We start from the raw sequence: 16,019 nt of genomic DNA, 5'->3' as shown, positions 1-16,019 counted from the left end.
TAATTGCTTTATTCTTATTACCTTCAGTTTGGATAGTTGTCCCAGATCTTTAGCTGCAATGAAAATCATCTGGGGTCCCTAGAGACACACACGGAGAGAAGAGGACTCAGTCGTAAGATCTTCAGTAACTCTCAAAGTAGAAATGTAGTCAATAGACAATGTACTCTATTTTTCTTATTATATTTGTGACTTTAATGCCATAAGCCCTTAACTGGTCTATTTTACAACTTGGATCAAAGATATCTAGTACTGCTGGCAATACAACTATCTTCACAGGCATCCTACTTCTGGAAGTTTTAGTCTGAGTTACTGAATGGGTTACTGCTAGTGTATCCAGCTTAGTGTAGTATATGTATGACCTCAGAGAGCTTTATCTTTTCTTTCTTTATTTGTAGCAGAGGCAACTACTTCCCTCCACTCCCCACCCCCCAAAATTAATCTATGCAAAATGTCAAGATCCACAGCTGAAGAAGGTGGAGCTGGTCCACCTGACATGCCATCCAATCTCTCCATGCCATCCAATCTCTCAGAGCCCTGCCCTCGTAACTCCTCCCTCAGCCAGAGGTTTTCTCTAGTACCCCAAGGCCCTGGGGAGAGCTAGAAAAACATCAGAATAAACATCAGAAGCACTACTAGAATACTCAACAGTAGCCTAGAATGTTTTCACAATAAGGAAAACCAGCTATTCTGAAGTAGTAGTCTCCATGTTTTTATTGGAGCCTGTATATTCATTGAGAAATCCATACTTGGAGATCTTGATGTTCGAGAAAATTGAGGTGATGGTTAGCTTTCCTAGGGAAGATCTTATATCAAAAAATGAAATGTCATATACAGCACTTCTGCTATTATAACATGATAGATGTAGTCTTGAAAAAACTTATATTCTATAAAATTGTGCATTAGAAATAGTAGGGCTTTTGGGGAAAATAGGAGGGGGCAGTGCAAAGTCCATGCAATTTTGTTACCAAAGAACTATCAAAAACAATAACTGCTACTTTGGGAGACAGCATGAACAGCTCAAAGGGAGCTCAGTGAAGCTGGTGGCTACCTCGAGGGATATTAAAAATGTAAAAACACCCCCAAACAACAGCACAATAGAGTATAACGTGGGCTGAGACAATGCCTGCAGAAGTGGAGCTCTGAGCACAGGGACAGGGTAGCCTGCCATGTGTGAGAAGCTAGGTGCATGTATCTGGATACAGACCAATGTGCAAGTATGCCCCCTTCCTCTTTTTTATCTTTTTAAAAACAGGATGAAAGGGCTCCTGCCTATGTAGCAGCCAAGCTGAGTGCTCTTTCCTTTTCTGCTGAAGTATATAGCTCTTCTGTTATATTCCCAACCCTCTCACCTAGAAAAATTTACTAATAAAGCAACCCAACTTGCACATTGCACTGACATCATTCCTCTATTGGCAAATTAAGTGACAGGTAACTGGTGTTACCGAATATAGCAGAATAAGGGGTGTGTGAGAATGTGGGGTGTGTGTGTTTCTGTATGTGATTTGGCTACCCACACGTGTAGGCTATAATGATTATACCATACACTCATGGCATGAAGCAAAACTCAAAGTGATTTATATTTAACACTCACTGTCTGGCCGTAAATCAACACAAACATATGAATCTTTGCACCTTGGAACACTTTACTATATAATCTCACTGGATAAATATGGACTGAGTGTGCATGATTAATGGTGTCAATATATATTTTAGTTTAGTTTATAATTACTCATTATTTGCATCAACTTATCGTCCTCAGTCACAGACAAAAAAATTATTCCATAGCAGGTGCTTGTTAGGGTTCTTTCTTTCCTCGCTTGGATACGCTGAGTTAGCTGGACAGGGTATCCACTTGACCACTGTCTGACTTTTGCTGCCAACTGATCTTTCTGGTTCTTTTTGATTTCACTGTGTATGATACAATCACATTCTTCAAATGCACTAAAAGATGTCTCCTGTATTAACCACCAAGTGCGAAGGTGATAGATAAAAGCAAAAGGGAAAAGTAAAAAAAATTCCAGATAGCAGTGTTGGCTTTATCTTCTTCAACTGTAAAATTGCAGAAAGAAACACAGCAGGCATATTCTATCAAAAATCTATTTCCCTGGGGTGGGGGGGGGTCATAATAAAATTAAATAAAAATTACATGTGTAGACCAGATAACTCTACAAGTGGAACTTTGATACATTTGTTTTTCAAGAGATAACGTTTGAAATGTCAAGCCAGTGTGAAGTATGACTGCTATTGCCACTATTTAAAATTGATTTGTGATGGGGGTGCGGGAGGATTGCATTGGGAGTTTGGGACTAGCAGATGCAAACTATTATATAGAGAATGGATAAACAACAAGATCCTGTTTTTTAACACTGGGAACTACATTCAGTATCTTGTAATAAGCCATAATGGAAAAGAAAAAAATTGATTTGTACAAGGTGATGTCGTTGGAATGATCATTGCTAAGACACTGTATACCACACCCTTTTTCCCAAAATGAATTTAATTACTATTTCGTCTGGATCAAAACCATTCATTGAAACAAAAAACAATTAGATGGGCTGTTGAAAATATAATCAAATGTTAGTTTGAATACTTACTGTTTGATCTGTCAGAGGAGGGAGGACAATTTGTTTTTCTATTTTGTTGAGAACTAGCTTCCACAGTTCTTTCAATATTCGCTTCAGGACTGTTTTCTCACAGATTTTTGCTGAGAGACTTAATCTGAAATGAAATAAAACACACAATCACTTATAAGTCTTTTATTGAGGTATCATTTGATCAGAAATTCACATTTTCAGCACTGACATTCAAATACCTGAATAGGTCTTTATAATTTTCAGATGCTAAATTTCATTTCATTTACGGAAAAAAAATACATAATATCAAAAATCCGTTTCATCATATTATACATCATTAGGTAATTCACTGTTTGGTAGAAAATGAATTCAGAGTATTTCCTTTCTTAAATTGCATCCTAAACTGACATCAAGGCTCCCAAAGTACACAATTTTTACCTGCATTCCAGACTTGTATTTACTACATGCTCCATGTTCATGGTACAGGCCAAACACCAAAGAAGCACATTTTCATCACTGTCTGGCACTGGACCAACATAACAACATGGCAAACATGCATATGATTTCACTCAAGAGCAAAACTTTACCAACTTTATTTATTTTCCAGATTTATTGAGATACGATTGATTATATAACATTGTGTACGTTTAGGGTGCACAAGATAATGATTTGATATATGTACATACTATGAAACAATCACCACCATAAATTTAGTTAACATTCATCACCTCACATAGTTATTTTGTTTTGGCTTGTGATAAAAACTTTTAAGTTTTACTCATAGCAATTTTCAAATGTATAATTTAGTATAGTTTCCTATAGTTACTATACTACATATATGCTGTGCATTACATCCTCAGGACTTATTTATCTTATAACTGGAAGTTTGTACCCTTTGACGCCCTTTACCTATTTCCAGCCAGCACAAATTTGTTCTCTGAGTTCAGATTTTCTAGATTCCCAATTTACCAACTTTAATAGGTTTAAGGTATTTCTTACAAATTCTTCTCATGGTGAGATAATGATGGTAACATCATCTAGCATTTATATAACACTTTAGTTGAGAAACCTCTTCTGCAGATTTCTCACTTATTATATGAGTATCTAGTATATCCATTTTAGAAATCAAAACCCAGCTCAGAGACGTTGGGGAACTTGTCTAAGGAAGTGAGGCTAGTAAGTGAGGGATGAGAGCCAGTACATTGTCCAATGCCCCATGCTACCCTTGGTAAATGTACTTGTGTGTGAAGGCCCAGCAATACATGAAGGCACAGTGCTGCATAAAGATTTACGGAATGTACCATAATATGATGCTGAACTCTTCGAGACTCCTTTAATAAGAGTTAATCAAACCTGTTGCACAGAGGGCCAAAGGTGGGGGGCATATATTTGAAGGTACCCTCATGGACTTTCTATAGTGCTACTAAGTACTCTGTACTTTTGGACTCAGAATTTATAAACTGGGTTCTGATAGAGACAGAATTGACTTTTAAATATTTAAATATATAATTAACATTTAAGGAATTAATATTTAAAGGCATGTGATGTGTGAGAGGCAAAGGGAGAGATTTCCTAAACACATTTTCATGAAGAAGTATTTCTCCTATCACTGCTGTGTATAGATACCTAATATATAAAAATACATGAAAGTGACCTCCCCTGGTTTAAGAGGAGAGTTGGGGGTCCCTGAGGCATAGCTATGGAACTCTGTAGCCCCACTGGTTTGGAAACCATTGTTCAAAGGTTGGTAGTTTTAGCTTCCTGGTAGATAGGCAGTCACTATATGGACATAGGGTAGAAACCAGATGATGTTCATGGAAGAACAGCAGAACCTACCCCCAGAGAAATTCCTAGGATGATTTGAGACGCAACAAACCTGCCCATTTTACAGCAGATGTGTCATTTCCATTTCCAAAAGGTCTGAGTTTAAAAATTGATCTTGTTTTTATGGTCAGCTGATGTACTTGGCATGCTAACTAACCCTGTTTAAACTGGAGCTGAACCAATAGGAATAAAATTGTTGACATGTTTGCGGCTCTGCATGGGATTTCTGCTGGCTGGAAATGGCCCTTATAGCTTGTTTTATAGAGTGGTGAGGTCTTGATGGAGAAAATGGAACATAAAGAAGAGGCTGCACAAAGAGAGTCTATATACATTTATAATATAACAATTTTTAAAGGGATTGTCTCAAAACCACCTTGAAGACTTACTTTGGCCCTTAATCGTTCATTTTAAATAACAAAAAATAGAGGGGAAATCTAGCAACTGCTTCCTTAATTTAGTCAGAGTTAACCAACTTGATAATGCAAGCTGAACACATAAATTTTGGAACCTGAGCTATCTATTTTGGCTGACCACAGAACCAATTAACCAGACCATTTTCAAATGCCATGTAGACTAGCTGCTAATATGATTTCCTGTCACATAGTTGATCATATTAACATGAAAACATATCCAGCTGCTCTTCCTACCCCCTGGAACACCCATCCCCTATGTCCATACATCTAAACCCTAACTGCCTTTAAAGAAGACCCAACCCAAGTGGAATTTCTACTGACCATCTGAACAGGAGATTATTACTTTACACCTTATTGCATTTATTCTACTTTTCTTATTTTTTCTTTCTAAACTCTTAGCTCCTTGAGAACAGAATTAATATCTAACTTTTTAAAAAAAGTCCTCTAACAAGTGGCTTTATGGCTGTACATTCTGTATTAGCCCAGAAAATTTCCACAACTCTCCATGCGTCGTATATCTCTTTCCAAAATTTTAAAATCTTTTACAATATTTTAAAGCTCATTGATGTTTTTCTATTTTTATATACTGTTTCTTTCTACTAAGAATTAGAGGAAATTACATATATGATGATATGATAAAGTATAATTAGAAAGAGAAAATAAGACTGAGGAAAATAAGAATCTAAATATCCTGAAAAGAAGAGCCAACCCACTTTATGTATTAGCTCTGTTTTATAGACGATGAAATGGATTCAAGGTCCCTCAACTAGTAGATAACTGTATTAGGATAACTTCAAACTTTTTGTATGTTCCACAACTTTGCTTATAGCATATGCAAAAATAAATAGTTTTGTCAATGATCAATGATGTATCTCCAAACTGCTGCCTGGAATTCCAAATAGGAGTTCCAGTAGGAGTTTTAAGAAGGTCAGGATTGCTTTGTTCTGCCCTCTGCTCACCATCACATTCACAACTAAATGGTAGTTTCTGTGATTCAATTAAGTCTTGTCCATAGAAAAGAGCCATATAAGATGACACAAGTTTCAAGGGGTTATATAGGAAATGAGGTGATAAAAGTGTCTATTAGGAAACTAAAGATATGAAGACGCCTTTCTCTCTTTCTTCCTCTTCTCTCTCTTTTCTTCCTCCCTTCTACTTTTTTCTTCTACGCCACTTGACTACCTGCTTCCTGCTAAGCTACCTAATTACCTATTCACCTATCTTCTAGATATTTCCCCATAGCAGACAGAAAATAAGACTTAATTTTTCTACCAAATACTAAACCTAAAGTGATAAGAACATTAGTCTTACTTACGCAGTAAGGTTATAAGCAAAGGGAAATGGAATTAAGGTAGAAGTCATACATATATAGAAGAGGTTCTCCTTACTAATTCCTTCTTTGTTATCCTTATCTTTAAGGAAAGGTACTGTATCCCTCTTATTTATCTTGGTCTCTTTGGCGTTAATTAATTTTCCACAACAATATTAAATGAGGTAATATATGTAAACTAGTAGGTATAATACTGGTCCCATGTAGGCATTCAAAGTTATTTTTTGCTTTTCTACCTTCAGTTTTGGTTTTAAGTATCACCATTTAAGAAATCATACCTCTTGCTGCTTAGATCAATGGTTGCCAATTGTGAACACACTTTAAAATGGAGGTGCCTGGACCCTACTCCAAACTTACAAAATTAGAACTTCGAAGAGGAGGGATGGAACAGAAGCAAAATAAACCAACCTTTTTGGTTCAGAACACTATCTTAGTTGGTCATAAAGACCTTCATTCCCACCCACTCCCACCACTACTGGACTGGAATCTCCATGGAGTCAAGGACCTTGACTCTCCATCATCACTGTCCAGTGCCTAGATTAGAGTTTGAAACAGGTGGACACTCAGTAAATAGTTATAGAAGGTGGGGTGAGGCAGCAATCTACTTGCCTCTGAGCTGAATTAACTGTAGTTACATTTGTGCTATTCTCTTCTTCAGCAGGTTTCTGACATGAAATCAGATATTCTGGAGTCAACTCAGTCTTTCTCCATGTCCAAGAAGTTGCAGAACAGTATGTTATCTGAGAAGCAGGAAATCCTAAATCTCTCTATGCCTCAGAGCAGCAACCTCCTTAGTTATCCATACTTATTTCCTCTCCATTTTTCCTTTTCTGTACATAGTCATTCCATCTAGTAATGAATTAAGAGTTTTTCTTTTTTAGTGAATTGATCTACTTCTGTAGAATCCCTTTTAAAGCTGTCCTACATAGAGGAAAATATGTTTTTTTCTCTCAAATCCATATCAGGCAAATTGAGGGCAGCAAATAAAGAGGAAACTGGGTAGAACACTTACATTTTGTCCAAGAAGTCCATGAGAGGTCTTAATACAACCTCTGCATCCATGGCTGTACTGTTCTTATTAGATGCGGTATTTCCAGTTGCTCTCATTTGATTTAGTTCAAAACTCATCTGTTTTATGCACTCTTCAATGATAAGCTGGAAACTGAAAATAAAGAATATAAATTCTGGAATAAGAGCAAACATTTATGCCTTCCTTTGCCTGTGTCTGTTAAATTCACCCCAGGGAGTTTGATCTTTTTGCAATGGTGTGATAGCCCTTGCTCATTAGTTTTCAAACTTATTGTTTAGCTGCAAAAAATTTTGTTGCAATGAAAGCTTACTTAGAACGCTTATATGCAAAGTAGGTAAGACTGATGCTTTTCAGGTCGAATTAACTTGAGTGGGAGATCATTCGGCTCCCATCACTCACAGTAATAGCTGAGATGTCCCTCTGAGCATCTTTTGGAAAAATGACTGTGAGTGTCTCTTGCATCTGGGTACACCTTCTTCACTTAGCCTCTGGGACTCCACACCCTCTTTAGCTTTCCTCCAACCTCACTAGCTGCTCCTTCTCCACTGTCTGACCTCTAACTATTGTAATAAGGTTGCCAGACTTAGCATATTAAAACACAGAATGCCTAGGTAATTTTAATTTCAGATAGTGAATAATTTTAGTGTAAGTATGCCCCATGTGATACTTGGGACATATTTATACTAAAGATTGTCCATTTTTATATGAAGTTCAAATTTAATTGGGCATATGCTGTAGTTTATCTGGCAACCCTACATTGGCAATCCCACCTCTAGGCTCAATCCTTGGACCACACCATTTCTCCATCAAAAATCACTTCCGTGGGGCTCCCCTGGTGGCACAGTGGTTAAGAATCCGCCCGCCAATGCAGGGGACACGGGTTCGAGCCCTGGTCCAGGAAGATCCCACACGCTGTGGAGCAACTAAGCCCGTGCACCACAAATACTGAGCCCGTGAGCCACAACTACTGAGCCTGCGAGCCACAACTACTGAAGCCCACAGGCCTAGAGCCTGTGCTCCGCAACATGAGAAGCCACCACAATGAGAAGCCTGCACACCGCAATGAAGAGTAGCCCCCGCTCGCTGAAACTAGAGAAAGCCCGTGTGCAGCAACGAAGACCCATGTAGCCAAACATACATAAATAATAAAATAAAATAATTAAAAAAAATCACTTCCTTGGCAATCATATCTAGTCTCATGATTTTCTTACCGTCTGTATACTGGTGATTGCCAAATATACATCTATAGATATGACTTCTACTCTAAAATACAAACCATTATTAAACCGCCTATGTAGCCTTTTTACTTAGATAGAAGTCTAATGAATTCTTCTCATCCAATCTAATGAAATTTTCAACATCTAATCTGTCGGCAAATCTTTATGAAGTATATTAAATCTGAGGATCTATTATTACTTCCACAAAGCTACTGCAGACCAAGCCACCCATTATCTTTCACCTGAACTTGTGTAATAATTTCCTACATTATCTCTCTGTTCAACCCTCTACAGGTATCTTTTAAAATAGAAACCAGATCATGTTCCTCTCTTGCTAAAAACCTTCAATGGCTTCCAGATCCACTGGGGGGAAAAAAAAAAGCCTAGAATGTATTTCATGGAGTTAATTAAATCCAACATATTCTGGCCCTGGAAACTTCCCTGATGTCATTTCTTGCCACTATTCCCTCTGCTTCATTGCAGTCCCACCACAGTAGTCTCCCTGGTGTCCTTAGAATTCTCTGAGCACACTCTTATCTCATGGCCACTGTTATGTTCCCTCCTCCATGCAATTTCTCATGGGTCTGTTAGTCCCTCACTCATTACAGGCATAAGCCAAATGTCACCTCCTCGGAAAAGTCTTTCATAAATACTCCACCTGAAATGAAATTCCTATCATTCTCCATTTCCTTACAGTTCTTTATTGCATTCTCCATTATTTGACACATTACATAGTTTTTATCTATTTGTTTGTCGTCTATTGCTCCAAATAGAATATAAGCTTCATGAGGGCAGGACTGTTTTTTTCAGTGTTATATACCCACACCATGAGTTCCTCAAGAAATATTGGCTGAATGTATCAATGGACCATCCTCCTTCCACCCACCCCTATTAAACGTGTTGAACAGATAAATGACCTGTTTAACAACACCCCATGACCTCCCCCACTTAAACCCTATGCTCTACATGCCTATAATGCCCCACCAACCCCCCAAAACAAGACAGGAATATATAAATACATAGAATTTAATTAATCTATCTGACAGTGTGAACATTTCAGTGCTCAAAGTAAGACAGACCTAGAAAATAAACCCTAATCGTACCAATGAATTACTTAGACATATACCACTTATACAGACAGACATCTCCCTAGATCTATCAGCCATTTCATTAAAATTTTAATACTAAATCTAACATAAATTATACAGGATAACTATATACATGTTACATCATTATATAAACACAACTTGTTAATGTAGCTTAAATTCTAAAGCAAGGCACTGAAAATGCCTAGATGAGTTTACTAACTCCATAGGTTTGTTCCCAGCCTTTCTATTAGTTTTTAATAAAATTACACATGCAAGCATCCGCACCCCAGTGAGAATGCTCTCTAAATCATTACTGTTAAATGGAGCAGGTATCAAGCACACTAATGGTAGTAGCTCATAACACCTTAACCACACCCCTATGGGAAAGAGCAGCGATAAAAATTCAGCCTTAAATGAAAGTTCGACTAAGTTACATTATCTAGGGTTGGTAAACTTCGTGCCAGCCATCTTGCTCATATGATTAACCCAAATAAATAGAAAACCGGCGTAAAGCCTGTTAAAGAGTAATAAAAAATAAAGTTAAATTCTAACTAAACCCTAAAAAGCCATAGCTAAAATAAACTATGAAAGTCACCTTAGTATTTCTTGATTACACGACAGCTAAGACCCAAACTGGAATTAGATACCTCACTATGCTTAGCCTTAAACCCTAATTATAATAACAAAGTTATTCACCAGAGTACTACTGGCAGCAGCTTAAAACTCAAAGGACTTGGCAATGTTTCACACCCCTCTAGAGGAGCCTGTTCTATAATCAGTAAACCCCGATAAACCTCACCAAGCTCTGCTAATTCAGTCTGTATACCGCCATCTTCAGCAAACCCTAAAAAGCGATAAAAGTAAGCATAAATACTATACATAAAAAGTTAGGTCAAGGTGTAACCTATGGGATAGGAAGAAATGGGCTGCATTTTCTGTTTCGAGAATGTACTTCTCACACACGAAAGTTTTTATGAAAACTAAAAACCAAAGGAGGAGTTAGTAGTAAATTAAGAATAGAGTGCTTAGTTGAAGAAGGCCATGAAGGACGCACACACCACCCATTACCATCCTCAAGTATTATAACAACTTCCTATAACCTATTAACAAACACCAAGTATATGAGAGGAGACAAGTTGTAAGGGTAAGCATACTGGAAAGTGTGCTTGGATCAATCAAAGCATAGCTTAAATAAAAGCACCTCGTTTACACCTAGGGGATTTCATAATCTATGAATACTTTGAACAACTCTAGCCGAAACCTCCACAAATTTTACTAACACAAGCAAATTAAATCAATCGTTCACTCAGCATTTAAAGTACAGGAGATAGAAATTTAAAACAACCTTTGGCGCTATAAAGAAAGCACCGTAAGGGAATGATGAAAGAAGCATTACAAGTAATAAAAAGTTTACCCCTTTTATGTTTTGCATAGTGATTTAACTAGTAAACATTTAACAAAGAGAACTTAGCTAAATACCCCGAAACCAGATGAGCTACTTATGAACAGTTTGTAGAACAAACTCATCTATGTAGCAAAATAGTGAGAAGGTTTATAAGCAGAGGTGACGAGCCTAATGAGCCTGGTGACAGCTGGTTGTCCAAGAAAAAAATCTTAGTTTAACTTTAAAATTACAAAAAAATTGGAAATTTTAATGTATTTTTAAATGTTAATCTAAAAAGGTATAGCTTTTTAGAAATGGATACAACCTTATCTAGAGAGTAAATAAACAACACCATAGTTGGCTTAAAAGCTCCACCAATTAGGAAAGCATTCAAGCTCAGCAATAACTTTATCTTAATATCAACAATAAGCAAATCAACCCCTAGTTTTACACCGGACTAATCCATTAGCCAATAGAAGCAATAATGTTAATATGAGTAATAAGAAATATTTCTCCTTGCGTAAGCTTACATCAGTAACTGATATTATACTGATAGTTAACAGCAAATAAACACAATCCAACATTAAATTATTAAGTACACTGTTAACCCAACACAGGCAAGCACCCAAGGAAAGATTAGAAAAAAGATTAAGACTGTGAAGAGTAAGCCTTAGAATTACTGTTTTCATTCTTCACATCCTCTACACCAGGTTTGGTGGTTCCTACCGAGGGAGCAGCAAATAGTAAGAGATTTAAATAGTGGAGACCTTAAGCATATCCACCATTCCTCTATGTTGTCTGTTACTTTCGTACCTCCAACAATAGGAGTAATTATAATACACATTCAGGCAGGCAAGAAAAAAGCCAGTTAGGATAATGGGGGTAAATAAAAATTTGGGAAATGATCACATCATGGGAATGGTGATGAGAAGGAGGGAGCTGATTTTAGTATTGAAATCAAGTCAGTCCCATTCCTCTTTCTCCACACACAATGATTACACAGTTCATGTTATTTAAGAAGGATCCAAATGCATCAATTCCTCACATTTTATATAGAAGTTTAGGAAGTTTCACTATATAATGCTGTCATTATTCATTAAATAGAAATAATATAAATATTTATTAATGTATGTATGCATTCTACAAATGTTTAATTAATACTGTGTGCCAGTCTCAGTTACTAGGATACATCAATGAACAAAACAGATAAAATTCCTTATTCTTTTTTTTTTTTTGCGGTACGTGGGCCTCTCACTGTTGTGGCCTCTCCCGTTGCGGAGCACAGGCTCCAGACGCGCAGGCTCAGCGGCCATGGCTCACGGGCCCAGCCGCTCCGCGGCATGTGGGATCCTCTCAGACCGGGGCACGAATCCGTGTCCCCTGCATCGGCAGGCGGACTCTCAACCACTGCGCCACCAGGGAAGCCCAAAATTCCTTATTCTTATGGCACATATTTGACCCTTTATTTTTGAATTTACATTATAAAAATATTATAGTGTGTTGTTAAATATTTCATTTTTCTAGTTTTTGGTTTTGCTACCTAATATGGGAAATCTTTGATGTATTTTATTTTATTTATTTATTAACATCTTAATGGGAGTATAATTGCTTTACAATGGCGTGTTAGTTTCTACTTTATAACAAAGTGAATCAGCTATACATATACATATGTCCCCATATCTCTTCCCTCTTGCGTCTCCCTCCCTCCCACCCTCCCTATCCCACCCCTCTAGGTGGTCACAAAGCACCGAGCTGATCTCCCTGTGCTATGCGGCTGTTTCCCACTAGCTATCTATTTTACGTTTGGTAGAGTATATATGTCCATGCCACTCTGTCACTTTGTCACAGCTTACCCTTTCCCTCCCTATATCGTCAAGTCTGATATATTTTAAATTATCACAACTTGGGTGTTTTTCTCGCTCCTGATACAGCAGGTTTATAAACATTGGTCCGTATTTCTGAGCATGTAGTCAAGGCCTGATTCTACTTCCACCATTGTGTTTTGGCTGTTTCTGTCTTTGGCCCCTGACTTCTCTGTGACTTTCTTTACTAGTGATACCACCATTTCTGTCCCTCTGCATTTGGCTCTTTGATCCTTGGATCTCAGTTTGCCTCTGTGGATGTGGTTCATTTCTTGGCTCTCTGTGTATTTATCTCATTCAATGGAATATGCTGTTTCAGGTTTAGGTTCAAAGGAAGCTGAATGCCTAACCACTTGGCTTTTTTCTGGCTGGACCTGCCTTTGGACTTTTGTCAGGTAGTGGTTGGGGGGAAGGGTGGCATTGGGGGTAGTGAAGAACACCCAGGCTTCAGAAGTGAGAAGGGGGTGATGGTGGTGGGTGTATTTAGTGAAGGGTAGTGGTGGTATATACTTGGGGCAAGAGAAAGGAAAGGTAAATAATGTTGGAAAACTTGACCTAGTTGATTTACTACTGGGCATCATTGATCCTGCTGACTGCAGTAATAATCACCTTTGAAATAGCTACTTTCTTTTGAACTTATTCTCAAATCAGTTTACTGGGCTGGAGGATAGACTGAGCAGAAGGTATGATACTCATGATCCAAAAATGTACAAACAGGTTCTTACAACAGACCCATATGGTAAACACCCACCAGAAGCCAGCTCTGTGTGGGGAGATGAGGCATATGGAGGAGGGATTACCAAGAGAATAAAAGAGAATGACCTTCTACCTTAGCATGAATCCAGGGTGAATCAACACCTGCATTTGACCCGAAAATCTTTTGTCTCTATCAATTTTTGGTAAATTCACCTAAAGAGTCTTTTTTTTCTATCCATTTTATAGTTGAAAAGTTTTTATTAATCAGCAGTACCAGGTAATAATGACAGAGTCTGTGAGCACTCAAGATGCCAAACACACAGAAGAAATCCTATGAAATATTCCTAAATTTTTAATCTACTTAATCCAGCCAGCCACTGGCATCAAAGATATCATTAAAAGAAATGTAATAGATCAAAAAACCAAGCTGCAAAATGCGTGTAAGCAGAAACCTAAGTGGCACAGGTTTTGAAAACGTTAAGAACATCCTTAAGACATCATTGAAGTCCTGTTGCTGAGTCTCAGTTCCCAGGTGGGTGCCTTTGCGTGTTATCAGGAACCTGGGGACCCGGGCTTCAGATGTTTGCTTTGGCTCTGTCCTGGCTTTCCTGAAAAATCACCCTACCAGCTACATAGGGTAGAATAATTTAATTGTGGGTTTTAATAACGGTAGATGAAATGGATTTGGGGCAATTAATTATGCACTTAACTTTAAAACGCTAGACCACTAATTTAGACTGTAAGAAGGGTGGATTCAGTTTGACTTCACAGCATAAAGTCCAGCATGAAATTATCCACTTTGACTTCACAGCATGATCACACTGATCATTATGGACTTCCCACCTACCCTGAGTGTGTGATGCAGACCTGGCTGGCAGTATGGGAAATAAATCTATGGCAACAGATATAATAATTATTCTTTTTATAAGGAAAGCATGACATGTGGCCTGTTTACTTCAATAATCCTAGCTCTCTTAGAGCTATATTTAAAAAACAATGAAGAAATACAAACAGGGTAACGAGGAGTTTCAATATCTAGGTTAAAATAGCTGACTTCATATGACTAAAGTACTTCAAGTGCCCTCCTAAAGGCATCTCTCCTTATTTCATAACTGAAGTTTGCTAAGTTTTTCCAATCATAATATATATTTCAGCCTTTGTAACCTGAATATTCCCCAATCTTAAACAAAACAGAGTAAAAAGTACTTGTTCAGGGGATGATTTGGATACATTACAGAAAATAATTTGAATATCCTTTTTTTATTTAATTATAGTTTCTATTCTGTTTAGTCATCTTATTTCCCGTAAGGTTCTGAACACCTCTATCTATTCCTGACCCTTTTTATCTCCCTTAACTTTGCTAAATAATCTCTATTTTTGCCTTTGTAGCTGAAGGCAACAGTCCTTCTGCTAATCACATATCAACTTACAACTAGAATAAAGAGAGGTAAGCCTCTAAGTGTCACCCCAAGTCAGAGCCAATGAGCCCCCAAATCTCTGGGACAATGTCTGCCTCTCCAACTCCTTGTAAGCAGAAACTTCAAATTACTTATTAACATTTAGGCCAACTATGCAGGATCATCCAGGTCAGCTAACAACACAAATCAGAAGGCAGAGCTACGACCCTAAAAGCTCAATACATCAAGACTGCATCTGGCCCAGCACTTAAACTTTGAGAGGGGGTTCCATGAAAATAATGAACACACCTCTGATACTGAAGAGAAGTCCAAGCATAGGATTTTTCTTTACTTTGCCTCATTTCTACATTTGAGAAAAAATATGATACTTTCAGTGTCTTTTTTGTTTTAGTCTTTCGGATTTAAGAGTGGCAAAACTAATCAATGAATGTGTGTTAAGCATGTATCTTTCCAAAACACACTAATAAGTGATGACTGAGATTCAAAGAGATAACTAGCCCTCTCCATAAGAGTAAATTTCAGTCTTATTTGAGAACTGAAGACATAGCTTCAAATAATAAGTCAACATTTATTGAACTAATATTTAAAGCAAATTCTGTATGAAATTAATGAACCTCATCAAAAATGTGTTTCATTTACCATTGCATTAAAAACAAAAACAAAACAAAAAAAAACCCCACATAGGAATAAACCTACATAAGGAGGCAAAAGACCTGTACAACAAAAACTGTAAGATGCTGAAAGAAATCAAAGACCACACAAACAGGTGGAAAGATACTGTGTTCTTGGATTGGAAGGATCAATACTGTTAAAATGACCATACTACCCAAGGCAATCTTCAGATTCAATGCAAACCCTATCAAATTATCAATGGCATTTTTCACACAACTGAAACAAAAAATTTTTAAATTTTTATGGAAACACAAAAGACCCTGAATAGCCAAAGCAATCTTGAGAAAGAGCAGAGCTGGAGGAATCATGCTCCCTGACTTCAGACTATGCTACAGACTATACTACAAAGCTACAGTAATCAATACAGTATGGTACTGGCATGAAAACAGACACATAAATCAATGGAAAAGGACAGAAAGCCCAGAAATAAACCCATGCACTTATGGTCAATTAGTTTATGACAAAGGAGGCAAGAGTACACAATGGAGAAAAGAGAGTCTCTTCAATAAGTG

General features: G+C 37.4%; 1 protein-coding gene across 4 annotated transcripts in view; it reads right to left on the bottom strand.

Annotated features, from left to right (window-relative positions):
• The window catches only part of UNC13C (unc-13 homolog C), a 615,854-nt gene that overhangs the window by 66,598 nt on the left and 533,237 nt on the right, over positions 1-16,019 (bottom strand). For 3 of the 4 annotated variants that reach the window (XM_067747577.1, XM_067747553.1, XM_067747557.1), the window contains 3 exons: positions 7,153-7,302; positions 2,595-2,718; positions 22-78 (listed from right to left, as the gene is read on the bottom strand). In XM_067747577.1, coding sequence (XP_067603678.1) covers positions 22-78; positions 2,595-2,718; positions 7,153-7,302 — 331 coding nt within the window. The remainder of the gene's footprint in view (positions 1-21; positions 79-2,594; positions 2,719-7,152; positions 7,303-16,019) is intronic. The other variant, XM_067747567.1, reaches the window with a different exon arrangement.

Source organism: Pseudorca crassidens, chromosome 1, assembly GCF_039906515.1.
Source record: "Pseudorca crassidens isolate mPseCra1 chromosome 1, mPseCra1.hap1, whole genome shotgun sequence".
NCBI lineage: Eukaryota > Metazoa > Chordata > Mammalia > Artiodactyla > Delphinidae > Pseudorca > Pseudorca crassidens.
Note: the sequence above shows the minus strand (reverse complement) of the source record. Positions and strands in the feature narration are given on the sequence as shown.